The sequence below is a fragment of the Apis mellifera genome, linkage group LG2, assembly GCF_003254395.2.
Source record: "Apis mellifera strain DH4 linkage group LG2, Amel_HAv3.1, whole genome shotgun sequence".
NCBI classification, from domain to species: domain Eukaryota; kingdom Metazoa; phylum Arthropoda; class Insecta; order Hymenoptera; family Apidae; genus Apis; species Apis mellifera.
In genome coordinates, this window is record NC_037639.1 from 7,505,986 (window position 1) to 7,524,812 (window position 18,827).

Consider the following 18,827-nt stretch of genomic DNA (forward strand, 5'->3'; position numbering starts at 1 on the left):
AGGACGGGAAGGGAAGGGAAGGGCCCCGCGAGCTGTTGAAGAGATATTATGCCCGACACACTCTCTCCCGCAACCAGCAATTTCAGTTCGGTCTGCTGGACCTCGTTGTCCGTGACACTTTGACGCAACTACGGACAGAGAGAGAGAGAGAGAGAGGAAGAGAGGAAGGAGAGAAGAGAAAGAGAGAGAGAGACAGCAGGGTGTCCAGGGTGCGCTTGTGCAAGGCAGTTATGAGTTGCTTAATTGTTTTGTCACTGTTCGTCCCTCCTCATCGTTCCTCCGCTTCGTTCATCCTTCGTACTCTCGTCTTCCTTGTCATCGTGTCGAGTTGTGTCGAGTTGTGTGCGTCCGGTCCTCGAGCGGAGAAACCACCCCCTCCCTCTCCCTCTCTCTCTCTCTCTCTCTGCTCCATCTCTATTGTTGCCCCCGTGTTACGTTGCTGGCAACCCCCGTCCCCTCCCTCCCTCCTCCTCCCCTCGTAGAGTTCCACGAATGCTCGGGATCGTTTCCGGAATAGTACTGGCTTACCCCTTGACAAGTTATCTGTGGGATTCTAACGTTAGGAAAATCGATACCGGGACACCATTGTTTGCCTACGGAGATTCGCCGGATGGACCGCAAGGAATAACTGTTGCTTAAGTTATTCACACGCCGAGGGAAATTCAATTCGATGCTCTGTCCGTCCGTCCGTCCGTCCGTCCCTGTCTCGTCAACGGCGGCTTTTTCTTTTTCTTTTTTTTTTCCTCGCGGCTTTTCCTCGCGGCCGATGCATATTTATGAACCATCCCCGAACACGAGTCGAGAGCCGGACTTCGATCGAGTAACGGACTTCGCAATAAAACGCTTTTCCCAAGGAGCGAAGGAGCAAAGGTGGGGGAGGGAGGTGTGAAGGGGAAGAGGAATGGAGGAGAAGGAGAAGTAAATTGGATTCAACAAATTTTTATTTTTTTTGTTTTTGATTTTCAAGTCTCGAGTCATTCTCGAAGATTTTATTTTGAGAATTTATGACGGAGAACGTTTTATGTCGAGTTGGAAAGTTACTCATTGAGTGACGAAATCATTTCCTGAAATCTAGTCTTTTTTCTATTCTCGGTTTTATGCGTGCCACCTACGAAAGTTTGTTCCGAGAGTATAGAGTAAAGGCAGGAAGTTGTTTTAAATGGAACGGAGGGATTGCTTTCCACCCTGATATTTTTAAACGTTGGCGGATAACTAAATTATTAAAGTAAACGTTAATAGGGGAGGTTATAAGAGATTTAGGATATTAAACGTTTAAAGGTTAAACGTTTCAGTTTTCTACGCTATATATATTTGAAAACTTTTTAAATAAATACACGTGTATTCTGATGGGTTAAAATTCTTATCGAGCAAATTGGTGGAATCACGTACTTTTTAGGAAATTAAGGCGCATCTAACTTGATTTACGATCCATCTGATAAATTTCAGAAGCCCTTGAATTTCGTAATATCGTTACAAGAATAAGATCGAAGAAAGACTATAAGAAAATTGTTCGCCTCGTTCTAAATTATTACCTTACGGTAGACGATATCCAAGTTATTTCAACTACTATCGATACCAAATACTATTTTAGTCAACGAGAAAAAAAGGGTGGAAAGTTTAAGAGTAAAATTTACGTAATCTCAATTCTTTTTCCTTAAATCGTTTATAAATAAAAAAAAAATCCTTTCTAAAATTCCTGCTAAAATTCAAAATTCTCAGGACGAACTTTACGTAAAGCTTCATCCATATCTATCTATCAATTATTTATCGATATTTCCTTTATCGATCTCCTCGATCAGTAGCTTCTTCCTAGGACAGCAGGGTCGAAACTCGAATCGAAAATAAAGAACGAGGCGAGCGAGGAGAGACGAACAAAGGAGGAGGAATATTAGAAGTTTCATTAACTCGGGTGGAGGGCCGGCATAAAAAGCCACGAGAGAAAGAAGAATCTTGGGAATTCGAGATTTCGAAATCCCGTAAGCGGAAGCCAACTTTATAAATGCCACCGCTTCGAAATCGAGGGCTTTTCATTGCCCTTCCTCTTAAGAACGATCGCTTTATTCGTCTCCAGAAGGGAGCCAGGGGGAGGAGGGATCGATCGTTACTCGAAACGATGACTTTTAATCAAACTTTAATCCAGAAACGTGTAGCCCGGCAGCCACGATCTCCTTCGCCACGATCGATCGTTCGCGTCGTCGATTCTCTCGTCGCGAAAATATATATATCTCGATGAATCGAGGAAAAGGGGTAGGGGTTAATCATCGAAACGTCGCGATCGAATAATATGGCGAGATGTTTTGCTTACCTTTCCGCCCCGTCGAATGGAAAATCGGCGCGTCAACGCGGCTAACGTTTCGGGACTCGATTGAAATTCCAGTTCTCCGCGGCCCTACGAAAGGGATACCGAGCGAGATAAAAATGTGGAACGACTCGCGTCTCGAGTTGTGTATCTGCTCGTGAAAATTCAAGTGATTTCGGCTTTTAAATTTAAAAGCCGGTTGTTTCGGAGGGGAAGGGGGGATTTTCGATGCCGGGCTCCGTTGAATTTTTCAGGCCGCTTGTGATTTATTTTGACGTTGGCGATCGAGGAATAGATTACGCGGAAGGGGAAATTGGCAATTTGCTGCGGCGGACGACGAACGTTTCGAAAATTATTATCGTCGGGAGCATAATTCTTTCAAATTGTAATTTATTTTATTACGTATAATATTTTATTATCTTGCCACTCCTATTGTCCTTATATAATATATATATATGTATATTTTTTACTTTGTTGTTGAAATCCTGCGAAATTCAATTTCGAAAATGTAATCATTATCATCCCCCTGTGTTCGAAAATTTAATCATTTTTCGTTAACGGTAATTTAATTTATTGCGCGGATCTTCTTTATTCTACAAAAATTGTTCTTAATTTTACAACGTATTTTTCTAAAAAATGTAATTTTTATCTCTCCAAAATCTCCAAAATTTTGTTATCCAATAATCTGTTTCCATTACGCGTTAATTTTATCCCACTTTCCGTATAAAAATTCAATTTTTTTTAATTGTTATAATTACTCCTCGTATTATGTGACCTCGAAATTTTTCTTCTAAATTGTAATTTAGATTTCTCGCTGGATGACTTCTCATCGTATTTCATCCCTTTTTCTCGTGTGTTACAGCCATCATTTTTCTCGAAAAGTATTTGTTTATATGCCACAGATTAATTCGAACAGCGTTAATCGTTTGTCAATCAACAGATCCTATCCCTTTCCATTTCTCAGATTTCTGTTTGAAAAATTCTTCTGTTCTTTTACGAATACGTTCGAATTATAACACACTCGAATCCAAGCCTCGATAATTTTTGTCCACGACCAGCCACGACCCATTATTTCCCTCATTCTTCACCCTTTTCATTGCGCGCGCAAATAAATCTGTGTTGTTTCTCCTGTCGCACTTGTTTCAATTTAATTCGTCCAGTTTGTAAATTCATCGGTTGCCTTCCTACGTTGCCGCAAGAGGAATAATCACAAAAAAAAAAAAAAAATGAAATGCACGTCACTGTACATACTTTTCAAAGAGATGAATGGTGGTCGTGCGTCCGCGCATAACATGATTATATCGCGCTCCATTCCAAAAATTTTTTTCCCCCTCCATTCTTATCAAACATGGAACGACATAATGAAAACGGTGTACAGAATACAATTATCGTGTATCATCGCGCGAATTCACATTTTCGAACTGCATACATACATACATTCAGTAGATAAAATTATTAAATCGTCCAAATATCAAACGGAACGCATAATTATTTCGAGCAAAATTTCTATCGAAGGGAACTGACATAAAAAAAAAGAAAAAAAAAAGGGAAGAAAGGAAGAAAAAAAGATCATTCCATGAATCGTATTCAATTAGTAAAAATATTTGACACCCCGTTTAAAATACTAAAATACCGTTGGAATTTTACACATGTTGGATATTTCACGGCGAAGAGGTAGGTAATTTAATATAACGCTGTAATAATTCACTGCTGATTATTCGTTTTACAACTTTCAACCGGGATAATGTACACCCATACGTTCGCTCCAGACAGAGTGTTTACCGGTTTTTGTCGTATTTATAAATATTGTTGGAGAGAAATTGTTGAAAAAGGGGAGCGTATATCTGCGCACACGGTTGAAATTTATTAAATCGACTCGCATTTCTCATCCCATGTCAGGAATACGAATTTCTTTATTTCGCGCGATCAATCAATGAAATCGCAGATTCGTGCCTAAATCTGGATCTATCTATTTTATTCGGACGCGCACGTATTTCGTTTCGATTCCTCGTGACGAGGCAAGGGGTAAAAAGATACAAAGCACTCGCGTTAAGTGTTAAAATAATTCGTGGGAAAATTTATTGAATTTATCATCGAACTATTATCCTAATAAAATTGTTTCTACAATAATATATTCGTTGTATTAATAATTTTTCGTATCAACAAATTTTGTAATTTATTTTTATGACATGAATGAAGCACACTGGAAATTCTCCTATCTTTTTGTCGCCTGGTAATTAAAATATTTTTTTTACAAAGTGATAAATGTGTGCGTAAAATTTGGTCAGAGTTAAATTTAAAATTAACATTATTCTTATCCCGTTATTTCCGATTTTCACGTTCATTTTTCCCCCACAAATCGTCTCTTGTAATCATCCTTAATAATCCCGCGCAAGTCTCAAAATGTCATCCATCCAGAGATCCAAAGATAAAAATGGTTGAAAGGGGAGCAATGATATTCCAAAGCAGACAATCAACGTCGCTTCCAAGAGGATTACACCGTGCAACATCCTCGAAATAAGAAACGATGGAAACGCTCCTCCGTAAATCCTCGCGTTTTAATATCTGCTTATTCTAAAAATGGTTAATTAAAATCCACCGTGGCGCGCAAAGCATTCCTCCTCCCCCTCCTCTCTCGTAATATCCATCCAAGCTTAATCTCCGTTGAAATATCATTGAACTAATAAACCACGAGTTCTTCCCTTCCTTCGTTTATCTTGCCACGAGGCTGCGCATTTACATGACAAAAGGGGTGGAGGGAGGGGGAGTGGAGGCAAATACGTTAAACGAATCGAAAGGAGGCGATTAGCTGCCTCGATTGCTTTTATTTCTTAATAAAGTCGGATTATATCCAATCCCTTTTTCCTTCCTCTCCCTTCCCTTTTTTTCCCCTCCCTCTCCTTTCTTATTTCTCTTCACTTTCGTCGTCCTTTAATTCTTCACCTCTTGACCGGATACAAGTCAAGCCGTCGTTATACGCCCGTTCGTTTTCTCCGCCCTGTCCTTGGCTGCTCCTTTCTCCTTTCAAGTAAAAAGAGAGTTCATCGTGTCGGCAGATGCCGGCTGCTAAAACGTTTGCGCGATATTGGCTGGCGCCGAATGCCGGTGACGTTGTCGAGAAGATTTCTGACAAGCGTTGTTATTAAAAATTCCCTTGCCACCTGTACGCCGGCTGCGAGCGAAAAAATCGAAATAGGGAGTGGAGGATGATGATATATATATATATATATATATATATGTATATAGCGAGCTGTGCGAAACTGTGGAATAAATCGTGTCATCGTTGTATCGCGTTTCGCTTTAAATCTGTGCACATAGATACTTTGTTGTCTATTTTTCTTTTTTTTTCGAAAAAAATTGTTTCGCTCCCCCTTCTTTCTCTTTGTTTTTTGCGGCACAGTTTTCCATGCTCTTTTTTTTAATATTGTTCACCGGTCGGTGATTGTTTCCAGAGAGAAATGAAACGATCGTTCGTATAATTCGGTTAACATTGCCGGGGCACAAGTTATACAAGTAAATGTACAATGTTTCGTTTTAATGGGAATAACCTAATTATACTTTAATCCGCTTTGACAAAGGCGGACGTTTGAAAACCATGAATATAAATAGCCAGATGAACCGGTAATCGCGGTTAATTCCCGATTAATCTTTCCTGCCAATTTCATAAATTATATCGCCGCTCGAAATTGGCCGCAGTGTCAACATGCATACGCATTGGCGGGCCACGTAGCGGAAATAATTCTGAAGAGGAAAATTGGGTCACGGACACGGACTCCGTGCAATTAACATTTTCAGAATTATTATTCACAGATTAATTTTGCAGCGAGAGAAGGAATCATCAAATTGAAAAAAAAAAAGAAAAAGAAAAAAAACAATTACGAATCAAGGGCGCGTGAGTTTTTAAATCGAATTTAGTCGCGGATTTTGCTGAAATTTCAGGGAGAGAGGGAGAGAGAGAGAAAGGAAAAAAAGTTGGTTCTTGAAGGCAGCGAACGCGCGGGCTAAATTTTATCATTCTACCATTTTTCTATCCTCCGCGCGACGAATCTACCCCAACTGAAAAATAAAAAAAAAAGAAAAAAAATAGAAAAAACGAAGCTAGGAGCATATCCGGCATGGCACTTTATCCCGCAACGCGGCCGAACCTCCTCCGAGTTCCAACGAAATTGTAGCCCGCGCTGCTAAATGATAAAACCGGATTACGTGACGCTTTTCCACCCCCTCCCTCCTCCTCTTTTTTTTCTCGTTACCGGTGAGCCTTTCAATCGGGAGAAATTACTGGGAACCTCTTGTCAGCCGCGAAGCTTAACGACAGCCGAAGGAGAACGAAAAATTCGTTCGCAGATTTACGCGACAGTTGGTGATGCATTTTTTGGGAATTTTTTTCAGGGGATCGGATGATGATAACAGCGCGTGAATTAATGATAGCGATATCCAATCATAATAAACTATTTATATTCGAAATTGAATAAAACAGATCCAAAATTAAAAAAGGAAAATTTATCTTAAACAAGCCAATCAATAATCTGCTGCTAATTATCTTATTTCGATCTCATCCTATCACGATATTCTTTATATAAAAAAATAAATCGGTTAACGATTCTTTGATGGAAAAGAAAGAGAAGGGAATAAGTACGTGGCGGCACGTTTTCCGCGGACACGATCGTTGGAAAAATAATAATGCGGCATGGGATCGAAACGGTCAGACTCCATTTTTATCGTCTATACATTTCCCTCTGATGAGGAGGAGGCCAATGGTGTGGAAAACGAACGACTCCCCAACAGCGCAGCTGGCGCGAATATTAAAGGCAATCGGTCAGCTCGCATAATAACTGACCGAGCCTATCTGCCCGGAGATATAATAAATATTCGCGTTCTCCGCGAGTTACGATAATTTACGATGCTCATTCGTGGTCCGCGAACGTAACAAATTGTATCTTGACGGACGAAATGAAACTCGCGCCTGGTAATATAGTTCTCACGTGGCACACGCGGCTTTTTAACGCTTTTTTCCAACGGCTCGAGATATCGTTGCCTTTAATCGATGGGCAGGGAGGGAGTTATTAGAGGGCTGTTCAACCGGATTCGAAATAACCTAGCCGATTCGAAAGCTGTAGCTGCAACTTTACCCTTGTTTCCTCGCGTTTGCCCCGAATGATCGAGAAATGCAACGCAGTAAAGTATGTCGGTGTATTTTAAATGTCGATGATAATTCATTATTTGCTTCTTAAACGGGGGATCGAGGTTTATTCAACGTGTACATATTTTTATGAATATTTATTCGCGATATTAATTTCAACCTGTGTCGTACGTAAAGTTATCGTTACACATGTGGGGGATTAAATAACCGTCAGAGGTCAGGCAATTAAAAATGTTTAAATATTTAAACTTGCGGAAATTTAAAGTTCAAATATTTAATTTTAAAATGGATTTAAATTTCCTTTTTCGCCGTGGACGATGATAATTCGTCGCGATCTCTCGATGCAAGGAAATAAAAATTCTCCATCATATTCCCAACTCTCGATCATGCAACAACATTATTCGACAAATAACGAAACAAATTGCACAGTATTTCATCCTCGACACGAATCACGAACCCCCTCTTCGTCCGTTCTCAAATCTAATCACGCAATTAAAAATAAAATAAGAGGAAAATAAGAGACAATTTTCCCGCAGATTGAGGATAAGAAATGTTATTTTTCAATCTTTTCGTAGACTTCTTTGTCGGGAACAGGGAAACTTTCTCATCCCTTTTTTTGCCTCATCTGATCGTAATCTACTCGAGCAAATAACTTACATTACATTAGTTTCTCTATATCCCGGTGACATCCCGAACTACCGAGGAATGACAGTCGGGACGGCCATTACGTCCAGTTTCGAGGATAGCCTGGGAAACTTTATGGCAAGAGCATCGAACTTGCCCATACTTTTCACCCAGCCAGGGGATGAGTTCCCTCGTATTTTCGAGCGGGGCGAGCTGTTATAATCATTACAAACAACCGGAAGAATCTTGGTATGTTCGCAAACACTTCAATCGCTCGTTCCACGCCACTTTCCACGGGAACAATATCACCGAAGGGAGAAACTCGTCAAATCTTTTACTGCCTTCCGAGATACCCGAGAAGTTGGCTACCGCTTTCCCAGTTTTTCGGCGATTCTTTCCACTGGAAATTCAACCGTTAAATCCAAAACGCAATGGCCGATAGCCTTGTTGTTCCCGAGTATAACACTTTGACTCGAGTTATAATTTTAAACCGATAAGAGGAATGTGTAAAGTTTCCTAGGTAGAATCTTCAACTTCCATCCCGATTCCTCGCGGAATTGAATTCTGTGGAAACTTTGATTGCCACGGATTTCGGCTACTTCGATTTTAAACTTGTACCCCGCTTGTACCCACCACTTGAACTGATATGAAAAGGGAAAAGGAAAATTAAATATAATACACGCATACTTTTCGAATCGATTTAACAACTTCGTGGATCATTGATCAGCTACGCTTATCCCTCCAGAAACGAAACGTGTTTGTAGCTTGATTTATCTCGAAATTCGATCGAACTCTATTGAAATTCGCGAAACTTTGAACCGCTGTAACTCCGAGGATAATTACTTCCGGTTGATCAACCAGGGATCGTTGGAAGCGCGAATTCTCGCCCTTTAAAATGCTTTTTCGTTTATCCCGATACGACTCCCGGTTCCCGAGATATCGTCGTGTAAAGGAAAGGGTAATTTTTAATCGTTTACTATCCTCATTCTTGTCGCACACTCGGAACTCTCGCTCGCACCTTGTCTCACTGACCTATACCAAGGCTCAGACGAGCGACAGACGCGATTCCTGGAAGAGCGTAGTACGCATTTCCAGGAAAAATATACAGGTCAGTTAGCCGTCGCGTCATTCATAATTTCTGCAATCTTTCAATCCTTATATCTCGGTAACCGATCGAGATATCGGGATAAAACAAAAAGGGGCTTCAACGGCACGATTTTCTCTATCCTCTGAGTTGTATCAACAACATTTTTCTTCTTCATTTCCTTTCCGTATTTTATTTTTTCAAAATTTGTTTATTTATAATTAAATGTTAACGCGTGTTTTATATAATATGATATACTCTCTTTCTTAAATTCCCTTAAATATATTATTCTACCCGATCATTCGATCCTCGAAAAGTTCAAGGTCCGTGCATTTACCTGTAACAACACCATTATCGTTACGATAACGGAATAGTTTGAGTTTTCGTTAAAGAAAAAAAGAGCAAAGCTCAACGAAAAGGAAAAGAGGCTGTTCCAAAGAGGAGTCCCGGTTTATTGTCTCTGGCCCAGTTTTCGATGCGATGACTGTATTGTCCAGCTTCTCTTCCTCCCTTCCCACACACACACACACACACACACACACAGCGAGCGCTCTCCTTTTCGTGCTTTTTTCCTCTTTGTAGACCTTTTCGATGTCCGATTCCCTTTTAGACGCTTCGTTTCCCCGTTACCCTCGTGCTCCGTTTCTTCAGTCCCCTCCCCTCGTATGAAATCTTCCATTTTCAATCCTTCCCCTCCCTCCTCTCTCCCCTTCCCTTCTGTACCTCCTCTTCCTCCTCCGTTTCGTGGATTCGCGAGATCGGTGGCGCGGGTGTAACGCGCGAGGAAAGCGTTGGCTGCGATGAAAAACTGGAGCTGGCAAAGGAGGAGGAAGCAGAGAGACGGAGAGAGGGGGAAAAGGGAAGGGCGGAGGGCGAGGAGGAGAGCGACAGGCGAGGTTTTAAAAAAATAAGCAAAGAGAAAGAGGAGCAGCACGGTTAAAGAGACGAGGAGGGGGTGGAATTTCTGGACTGTTGGAAGAGGAGGCGGATAGAGATGGAGACATAGAAGGGAGGATGATTAGTGAGAAAAATCGCCACGGTGTATTTGCCTTTAATTTACGCCGCGAATTAACCGAGCCGTTTGAACCGTGGCGTCGCGAAGAAGCGTGGAAACGCGAGGAATCGCGAGAATGTAGGCTGCCAGGGAAATTTAATAATAATTCCCTGTCGCTCTCTCGCAATTTCCAACTTTGTGCCGATTAAACAAGACCGACTATCGACTATCTGTCTCCGTTTCTATCTTTCTCCTCGCTCCTCTTGATCATCCTTCTTCGTTTTACATTTTCCCTTTTATACATATATATATATATATATATATATATATATATGCTTGTCGTTCCTTGTAATTCTCCTTTTTGTCTAATTCTACACGGTTCTACGTGTAATGGATCGAGCTTGTTGTTCGAAGCGGTCTGGGAGAGATAGAAGTAAATTATAAACGACCTGTGTTTAAATAGCTAACGAGTGTGCGACTGAGGGAATAGAAATGGATGGATGGTAAATAGGTGGAAATTTTCAGGGACGAGCGACGTGATTTGTACGGGACAAGGATAATATATAATAGTATTTGTATTTAATTTTATTATACAATTGTCAAATCGAACTCTCTTGTCCTCTTTAATTAAAAAAAAAAAAAACACCTTAATGTTAATTTTCCTCGAAAAATTCTTTAAAAAGATATCAAAGGAAATTAAAAACATTTAAAAGTATTGGATTAAGATTTTCCTTTTTAGTAAAATTTATAAAAAAATCGCAACGACGACGATTCTATTTTTTAAATTCAAAAATAAAAAAAAAAGAAGAAAGGGAGAAAAGAAACGATCACCGCTATTAATCTCTCTAAAAAAAAATACACCTTTCTATTATCTTTTCCTTTTCTCTCCCGGTAATCTTTTCTGAAAACCCGTTGAATAATGCATTTGGCCAAAAATTATACACCCGTGGAAATAAGTAAAACGAAATTACAGCATGATTTATTCGACAATCCGCCAATGTTATTCCAGGGTGAATTAAACTGGCACTCGTGTCTCGTGCCCCGTTCTCACACACTGTGCCGGCACACTGTGCTTTTGGCTACCTGTATGAGCACGGGGGCATAAAAATTGTAACGTTCCAACGGCCGCGTAGCCTACATTTCTTTATGGATATAGCCGTGCCGCTGTGTGGAACTCATTACTTTGGCATTCTCCCCCCCCCCCCCGATAAAGGGGAAAGGTCTTTGCCGTGTTGCCCGATTAAAATTCACCGTGCGTGCCGAGACGCGGGCTCGAGTGAGTTTGCAGCGACCGAGAAACGCTCGTCATTGACATAAACCGGGGGAAAAACAGGAGGAGGTGAACGACGGTGAACAAACGGATTAAGTTGTACGTGAGGAATCTTTGACTGCGTGCCACCGTTCCGTTTTATATTCGGCCCATCTGTGCTACTTAAGAGGAGGGAGGGAACCATCTCGCGTATCCCGTGTACACTTTGAATAAAAAATAAAAATAAACACGACAAATAACCGACAAAGTTTTTTCAACGGGAATTATTAACGATCGAGCGAGGGAGAGAGATGATAAAACGGGTGCACGATGAATCGTCAAATCGTAAAATGGAAAGATTCTCGCGGTAAAATGATTTTGGAAAAGGATATATTATTAATTTAAATTTATAGCAAAAAAAAAAAAGGGGGGGGATAGTAAAATTTTGATGGTAATTAAATGTACGAGAATCTCGATGGGTGAAAAAATATAAAAGTTTGAACGATGGATATGGACGTATCAATCGAGAATTTTTTTTTTTTCCCCCTTTTTTTTGCCGTAGTAGTAGTAGTAGTAAAAACCATTCGTACACGTCGAAGCTACTCGATACTTTCGGGAACTGGCAAACCAGGAGCGCGGTTGGGACAGACAGAATTACAGAGAGTGATGGAGAGAGAGAGAGAGAGAGAGAGAGAGAGAGAGAGAAATAGAGAGAGTGGTGGGTGGGGTGAAAAACGCGAAGGGAGTGGAACGCTGCTACCGTGAAGGGTTAGAGAATTGCTCGAGTGTGGGAAAATCTCCCACTTGTAGCTCGCAGATATTTACTTCGATCTCAGTGAGACTGGAGTTAAATCTTGAATGACACTCAGACCGTTCTCTCTATCCATCTGTTTCAACCTCCCCCTTTCGAATGTGGAGTGTTGAAAGAGTCTCGACACGGGATCCCGACCCCGAGAAACAAATTCCAGCCTCGTCCTTCGAATTTCATTCAACGAATATATATATATAGGGTTATACGCGTTGAGCTTTATAAATTATACCGAGTCATAATATTTTTCTTTCGATCGCTCTTCGAAGAGGAGGGGGAAAAATACGTATCAGTTTCTTCTGAAAAAACTTACATCAATTATTACGTTTAAACTTTAAAGATTTCATTGCAAACTCATTAATCGATTCCTTTCCTGTATCCACTTCTCGATACTTGTTCGATAAATTCACACTTTCGCATTCATATAATCCTTTAAATAATACGAATTCTCGCGAAAAGGACAAATTCGAAATAAATGCGGAATAATTAGGAAGCGCGTACACCGCGTGGAAATTCGTTTTCGGCAACCACCCCTAAATAACGGCGGCATTCTAGCTCCCAAAATCCATTTGCATTCTGATCAGCTATAAAGCGCGCGCGGACACGGAATATTTATCGTCAAAGTTGCCAGATTCATTTGCTATTCACGCCCCTTTACGATACACCGTTCATAGAAATCTAGTTTGATAACGGGGCATAACATCAACGGGGACCATAATTCTTGATTACCACTCTCGGGGATCCCTCCTCCCCCCACCCTCTCCCTCCCTTACGGCCGCGGGCCACGTCGCACGCGCGTTTTTAATCGTTCCGCCCGTTGCGTTCATAATTTAAACTTTAATAACACTCTCGCTCGCGTGCCTCCGCTCCGTATCCCATCCCTCCCTCCCTCCCTCCATCCCTCCGAGGAACTTACGTAGCAACAATTTAACAAGCGCAGCCCGGCTGTGGCGTTTGAATTCCGCTGGAATTACCGCGAATTCGCGTGTGAAATTTCTCGTTCGTATTATCCTGCTGGATGCAGCTCTCTCTCTCTCTCTCTCTTTCCAAGCCGTCTCGAGAGGAGAGGAGAAGGGAGAAAGGATTCCCTCTCTCTCTCTCTCCTAGATTACTTTTCCAAGGGCCGATAGGAGGCTTTCGCACTGGGAGAAGTATCCTAGAACGAGAGTTGGAGAATCGTTGGAGAATAAGCAGAGGTCTCTCTCTCTCCCAATTTCCAGGCGTGCCAACCAGATTGAATTTCTATCGTTGTCGTTCGACGTCTTCTTCTTACTTCTGGTTTGTTGTCGATGGTTGGCGGCCCGATCGTTTCGACCGATATCGGGTAACCGGGTTATGCTCGCGAGAATGGCCCCGAGCCTCTCGATTCCCTCTCCCCTTTCCCTATATCTTTCCCTTTCCAACCATTCCATTTTGCTCGAGTTTCGCGGCTTTGTTTCCCCGTTCCACGATGCGAGGTGTTAGAGGCATCGATGAACGAAGGATTTATTGAACGATCACAAATTTCTGTTGTATCCTTCGATCGACGATTCACGCGACAGTTGTTGTAATATCGAGAAAGATAGAAAGAGAGGAAGAGATGTTTTCTAAACGTCCAATTAAAAAATCTTACTCTGCAATGTAACTTTCCTTTGGGGAAAAAAGAAATTTCTTCTCCATGACTCTGTGAAATTACCAACCAAATTATACTACGATTAATTTAACCTCGTAGTCCGTGAACAAAGATGACTCTTCGCAAATTCAAATTCTGGATCCAGAATGAAAGTTCTTGTCGCTGGAAACTCTTCCTCTCCTCCTCTTCCACCTCCTCGATCGCGAGACGGAGGTCAGAAGAGGAAGGAATCGTAAGGACTTTCCTCTCCGTCCTTGTAACGTCGTCGGTTGACGTCGTGCTTCAGGGCGTTCAGGGAGGCGTGCGAGCGACCGGTGTGAACTTTGCCGTGGGGGATTATGCAAACGGGGTGGTGGTGGAACAGGAAAGGGAGAAAACACAGGAGTGAGAAACGACGTCGTTGGTGCGGTGGCGGGTGGATAGAGGCGGGTTTTCTTGCTTGTCATTACCACGTTCGTGGCTTCCATCACCCACTTCTCCTGCCTCTTCTCTCTTACCTATCGCGGGCGGCGAGCACTCGCGGATAAGCTAAAGTTCGAGAACGTTGGCGCGAGATCGTTGTTTAAAATTAATTCTCCCGAGGGGGGGGGAAATTGTCTGAGCGCGAGATGCGTGTTTTGATTACAAAGTGATTGACTTTGGAGAGTTGGCGGGCGAAAAATATATATTATTATAGAGGATCGGATCTAATTTTTAAGGGATTTATCAACATTAGTTGTTTCCTTCGGAATTTAATGACGTTAATTATCTGTTGTGAATAAAGTGTTTGAGCGATAATCGTTGCGATTGAAGGAATGTAAAATTTGTAAAATTTATAATTTAAATTTCTTATCAACATTCATAATAAAAATGTTGCTCCGAATTGAAAGTATACGAAAGGACACTTTGATAAATTCCTCTCTGATACGCACGAAATACAAAAGTGTCTCTCCATTCCTCTATATATTTATCAAGGGAGGATGTGAAATATGAAGTGTCTTTCGACTGGTCCGGATTACTCGCAAGACATTCATCTTAATTTTACCGTTGCATCGAATAACTCGTCGAGAGGAGTTCCATAGGATTTTTATGAAAAACCGTTGATTATTCGATACCCCGGTAGCCTCCATCGAGACGAATTGAATAGATTCGACGAGTAAGGAAGTAGGTGGATTTCCCGGTAATTGATTCCGATAAATGGTTGTGAAAAATTGAAACCCAAACGATCCTCCACGGGAGGAGCGAGATTATCATAAATCATCTCACGGATTCGCGCTCCTCCAACGAAGAACCTGTCACTCTGTTAATATTTCTTTTTTAACTGTAATAGATTAAGTTGTCTCTGAATAAGGGAAACGAAAATATACGATACATTCGGAGGGAGGAAACGTTTGGCAAGTTTTTTAAAGGATAAAAGGAGATTGAATCTCTTCGCGGTGGAAATCCTTGAAAGCTGAATAAATAGAGGAAGTGTTTTCGACGATAGAAGTGACCTGGGATCTCGGGCGATAAAAAAAAAAAATCTCCCAACTTCGTCCCCTCCCTCCAGTTTGATACGATAAAAACAAAAAGGAAAAAGCGACCCAGTTTTGCCAATGCAACTCGAATACCTGATAAAAAATCGCCGACTCAGCGATTCCTCGCGATCGGAAATTAAATATTAAACGCACTCCTGGAACTACTGTTCGGTATATTTACGACAAAAAATTTCAATTTTTACGAAAGTTCACGTTTTCTAAATTAATAATATAACGCAAACGAGTCGAATTTGCCAAGATTCTGTCGAAGAATTTAATTACAACTATTTTTATATTAAACAAACGAACCCGAATTCTTTGAATAACCTTGTCAATAATAAATTTCAAGAAAACCTTTCATTCTTGAAACCATTTCATTCGACAAATCTATTAACAGATTAATAAACCTCAATAGACCCCTTTAAAAATCAAATCAAGGTTATTTAAAAAGTTCGCTCGAATCTATCACATGAATCTTGCATGATTCGAACAATAACTCGAAAATTTCTTAAATCCTAAAAGATCCTCCTCCAAAAACGTGACAATTCTTATTCTATCCCTTCGAACTATCATTTTATATTCGCGATACGCGGACAAAACGCGGGAACAAGTCGCATCCCCCCTTTTCGCCTCAAATTCGTCGAAGCTTGAACTTCTCGAAACGTACGACGCTTTTGCGGTCACGTTCTCGCGTGTAAGTTCACGCACGTAAGAGGTAAGGTCACGAGGAAGGAAGCCGAAACGAACATTCGAGCGGCTCGATTTCGCGGCAAGAATTTACGTCGCGGTTGCACCGGGAATTCCATGGCTTCCCCGTCCCTCCACCTCCAACCAGTGAGTTCTTTCTTTTTTTTCTTGCTTTCTAGCCACATAGAGCGTAACATGTGCGGTTACATTCGACCCGGTCGCACCTCCCCAAGGACAAACGTAGGAAACCGAGCGGAGGGCAGGGGTGAGAAAGTCGAGAGTTCGGTTCCTCCTCTTCCGTATCCCCTTCCGCTCCGAGTATTCAACCGCCTATTTTTTATTTACCCGGTAATTAATCGTAATGGGAGTTTGAGAGAATGGGAAAAAGCAAAGGTTCTGTCTCTCCTTCCCGATAAAGATTTATCCATTTCTTTGTTTCCTTAATTTTGGTTGCGATGCTATTGCATTTTCGTGTCGATACTCGAAACTCTTTGCAGAAAAGTTAGTCGATGAATATTTATATCAAGCCTCTTTCTATTAGATTATCCGAGAATTATGTCAGAATATATTGGAAGATGATAATACAAGTAGACGATCCTTCAATCATTAAATCGTTCGTTCCTTGTATAAGTATATGCCATCTCCATAGCTAATATTTTCTTTCTTTTCGTTTCAGATCGACCCGAAGGTGGCGTTTCCCAGGAGAACACATCCAAAGGTAAGGGAAACTTTTTTTTCTCCTGCTATCTTCATTGGCTACGCCCAAAATCCCAAAATTCCACGAAAAAAAATCCCGCGAGATGACAATCGTCGGATTCGAAGCAGTCGCGAACTTTATGCTTCCCTCGCACGCATGAAAAACTCCTTTGGGCGGCGGAGGAGGGGGTAAAAGATAAGCCAGACTGCGGACAGGAAGTAGCTAAGGGGCAGACGTGAGCTTTCAAAGTCTGTGCTAACGAAAGAATAGAGAGAGGAGGGAGGAGTTGAGAGTGGAGAAGGTTGCAAAGACAGCAAGAAAGGAGAGAGAGAGAGAGAAGGGGAGCCCCGAACTCTCCTCTCTCTCTCCGGGGAGAGAATGATAAAGTCCTCTCGTTCTCGTAATAAGAGCAATTAGATGTAATTCATTTCAAAACCCGGAATTATTTTCTTCTCTACCCCCGGAGTCGGCCCGTTTAGTCACGGCCAGAAACTCTTCTCTCTGAATCGTTGAGTTTGCGGTGGATGGACGAGGATGGAACGATATCAAAAGGGGAGGAGACAGAGAGAGAGAGAGCGCGCTTTAACTCACACATTTATCCACCCACGAGCGTAGCCACAAACGCGCGCCCATCCGTAGAAATTCGTGCACGTACGAAGGGGGTCGAGTGTGTATCTGCGCGATTCTGGGCGGGAAGGGAGGGAGGGGAGGCGAGAGAAATTTGCGCGGCTTAATAATATAAATGCCAGGCACGCGAATTACCGGCGAGTGACTGAATTGCGCTAATTTTAATTGTACCCTTTTCTCTCCTTTCCCCCTGAACCGACACGATCCCTGACCCACCACCACCCCTTTCATTCCACCATTCTCTCTCTCTCTCGATGTCTGTCGAACTCCGTCCCATCCGGACTCTTTTCAACCGAATCCTCTGACAGCTCGTCGTCGCCCGTGCGTTCGTCACTCTTTTTCCCCCCTCTTCCTTCCTCTTCCCTCATTTCGTCATTTTTTTCCCCCCCTGTCCTTTTCCTGTTCAACCCTTCCCCCGGTCGGGTTGTTTTTCTTCTCGCTTTTTCGGCAAGAAAGCGAACGGGGGGGAGGGAGCCGCTAACGTCGCCTCCCCCCAATTTTATTTCATTTCAACGTCAAAAGCCGGAAGCGCATAAATTATGACGCGAACGGGGAAATCACGATTCAACGCCGCCGCCGGTAATCACGTATCCCGGGATATTAACGAGCCGCACGTTCGATCGGGCGGCGGATTGCCTCGATGAAAATTTTGTTATTTCTGTTGCGAGGATTCGGGTGTGTAACGGCGTCAATTTGCGCTATTATAAGATAGAAATTGGGGGAGGGGGAGGGGGGATGGTGGTGTGCTTTGGAAGAAAAATTGTTGGATTCTTTCTCACAGGCGGTGCGAGAAGAGGAGAGAAGAGTTATTCGTGAATCGTCGACGGTAATTCGTGAATAATTCACGTTGTGGGTTTTATGGCCGCGTCGAATTTTGAGATGGAAATTTTGAAAAATTAATAATTTCTCTTTGAATTAATAATAACCATTGAAAAATATTCGTAATGTGACGAGATAAGAACGAGGTTTTAAATTCAAACGTGCCAATTGTGTTATTTATTAAAAGAAATTATTGTAACAACGTATCTCTACACAAATTATCACTTCCAAATTAATTACGATATTTTTTCAAGAATTCTTTATTGGTTCGTGGTGCAAACACCGTGAAAGACGATCGTCAACGAATCTGGATCTGGGAAAAAAGGGAAAAGGTCAACAACGAGGAAGGGGGAGGGGAAAGAAAAAAACGATCATCTCGAAGCATCCCGCGTGCAACGGAGCGCGTATTCGAAATAAAATAACGACTATTAATCGCGAGATGGGAGTAACATATTTCGGCTGAACGCTCGGGGCAGCTGGAAACGGGCGGTGCAATTTTCATAAAATGGCGGTGGCTGCACTGGCCTCGACCCCTTCCTCCCACCTCCCGCGCCTCCTCCACGAGGAACCTCGTTCGAAAAAGTAATACGGATGCACGCGTTCCGTTTCGAGTTTTGGGATCGTTGCCAGCTTCTGGGCCACGCGTACGATACGATACTGGCATGTCTGGCGCGATCCACGCGGCGATAAT

General features: G+C 42.0%; 1 protein-coding gene across 22 annotated transcripts in view; it reads left to right on the forward strand.

Annotated features, from left to right (window-relative positions):
- LOC551123 (RNA-binding protein Musashi homolog Rbp6) overlaps positions 1 to 18,827 on the forward strand; it is a 739,303-nt gene that overhangs the window by 450,827 nt on the left and 269,649 nt on the right. For all 22 annotated transcript variants that reach the window (XM_026439281.1, XM_026439282.1, XM_026439266.1 and 19 more), the window contains one exon: positions 16,670 to 16,711. In XM_026439281.1, coding sequence (XP_026295066.1) covers positions 16,670 to 16,711 — 42 coding nt within the window. The remainder of the gene's footprint in view (positions 1 to 16,669; positions 16,712 to 18,827) is intronic.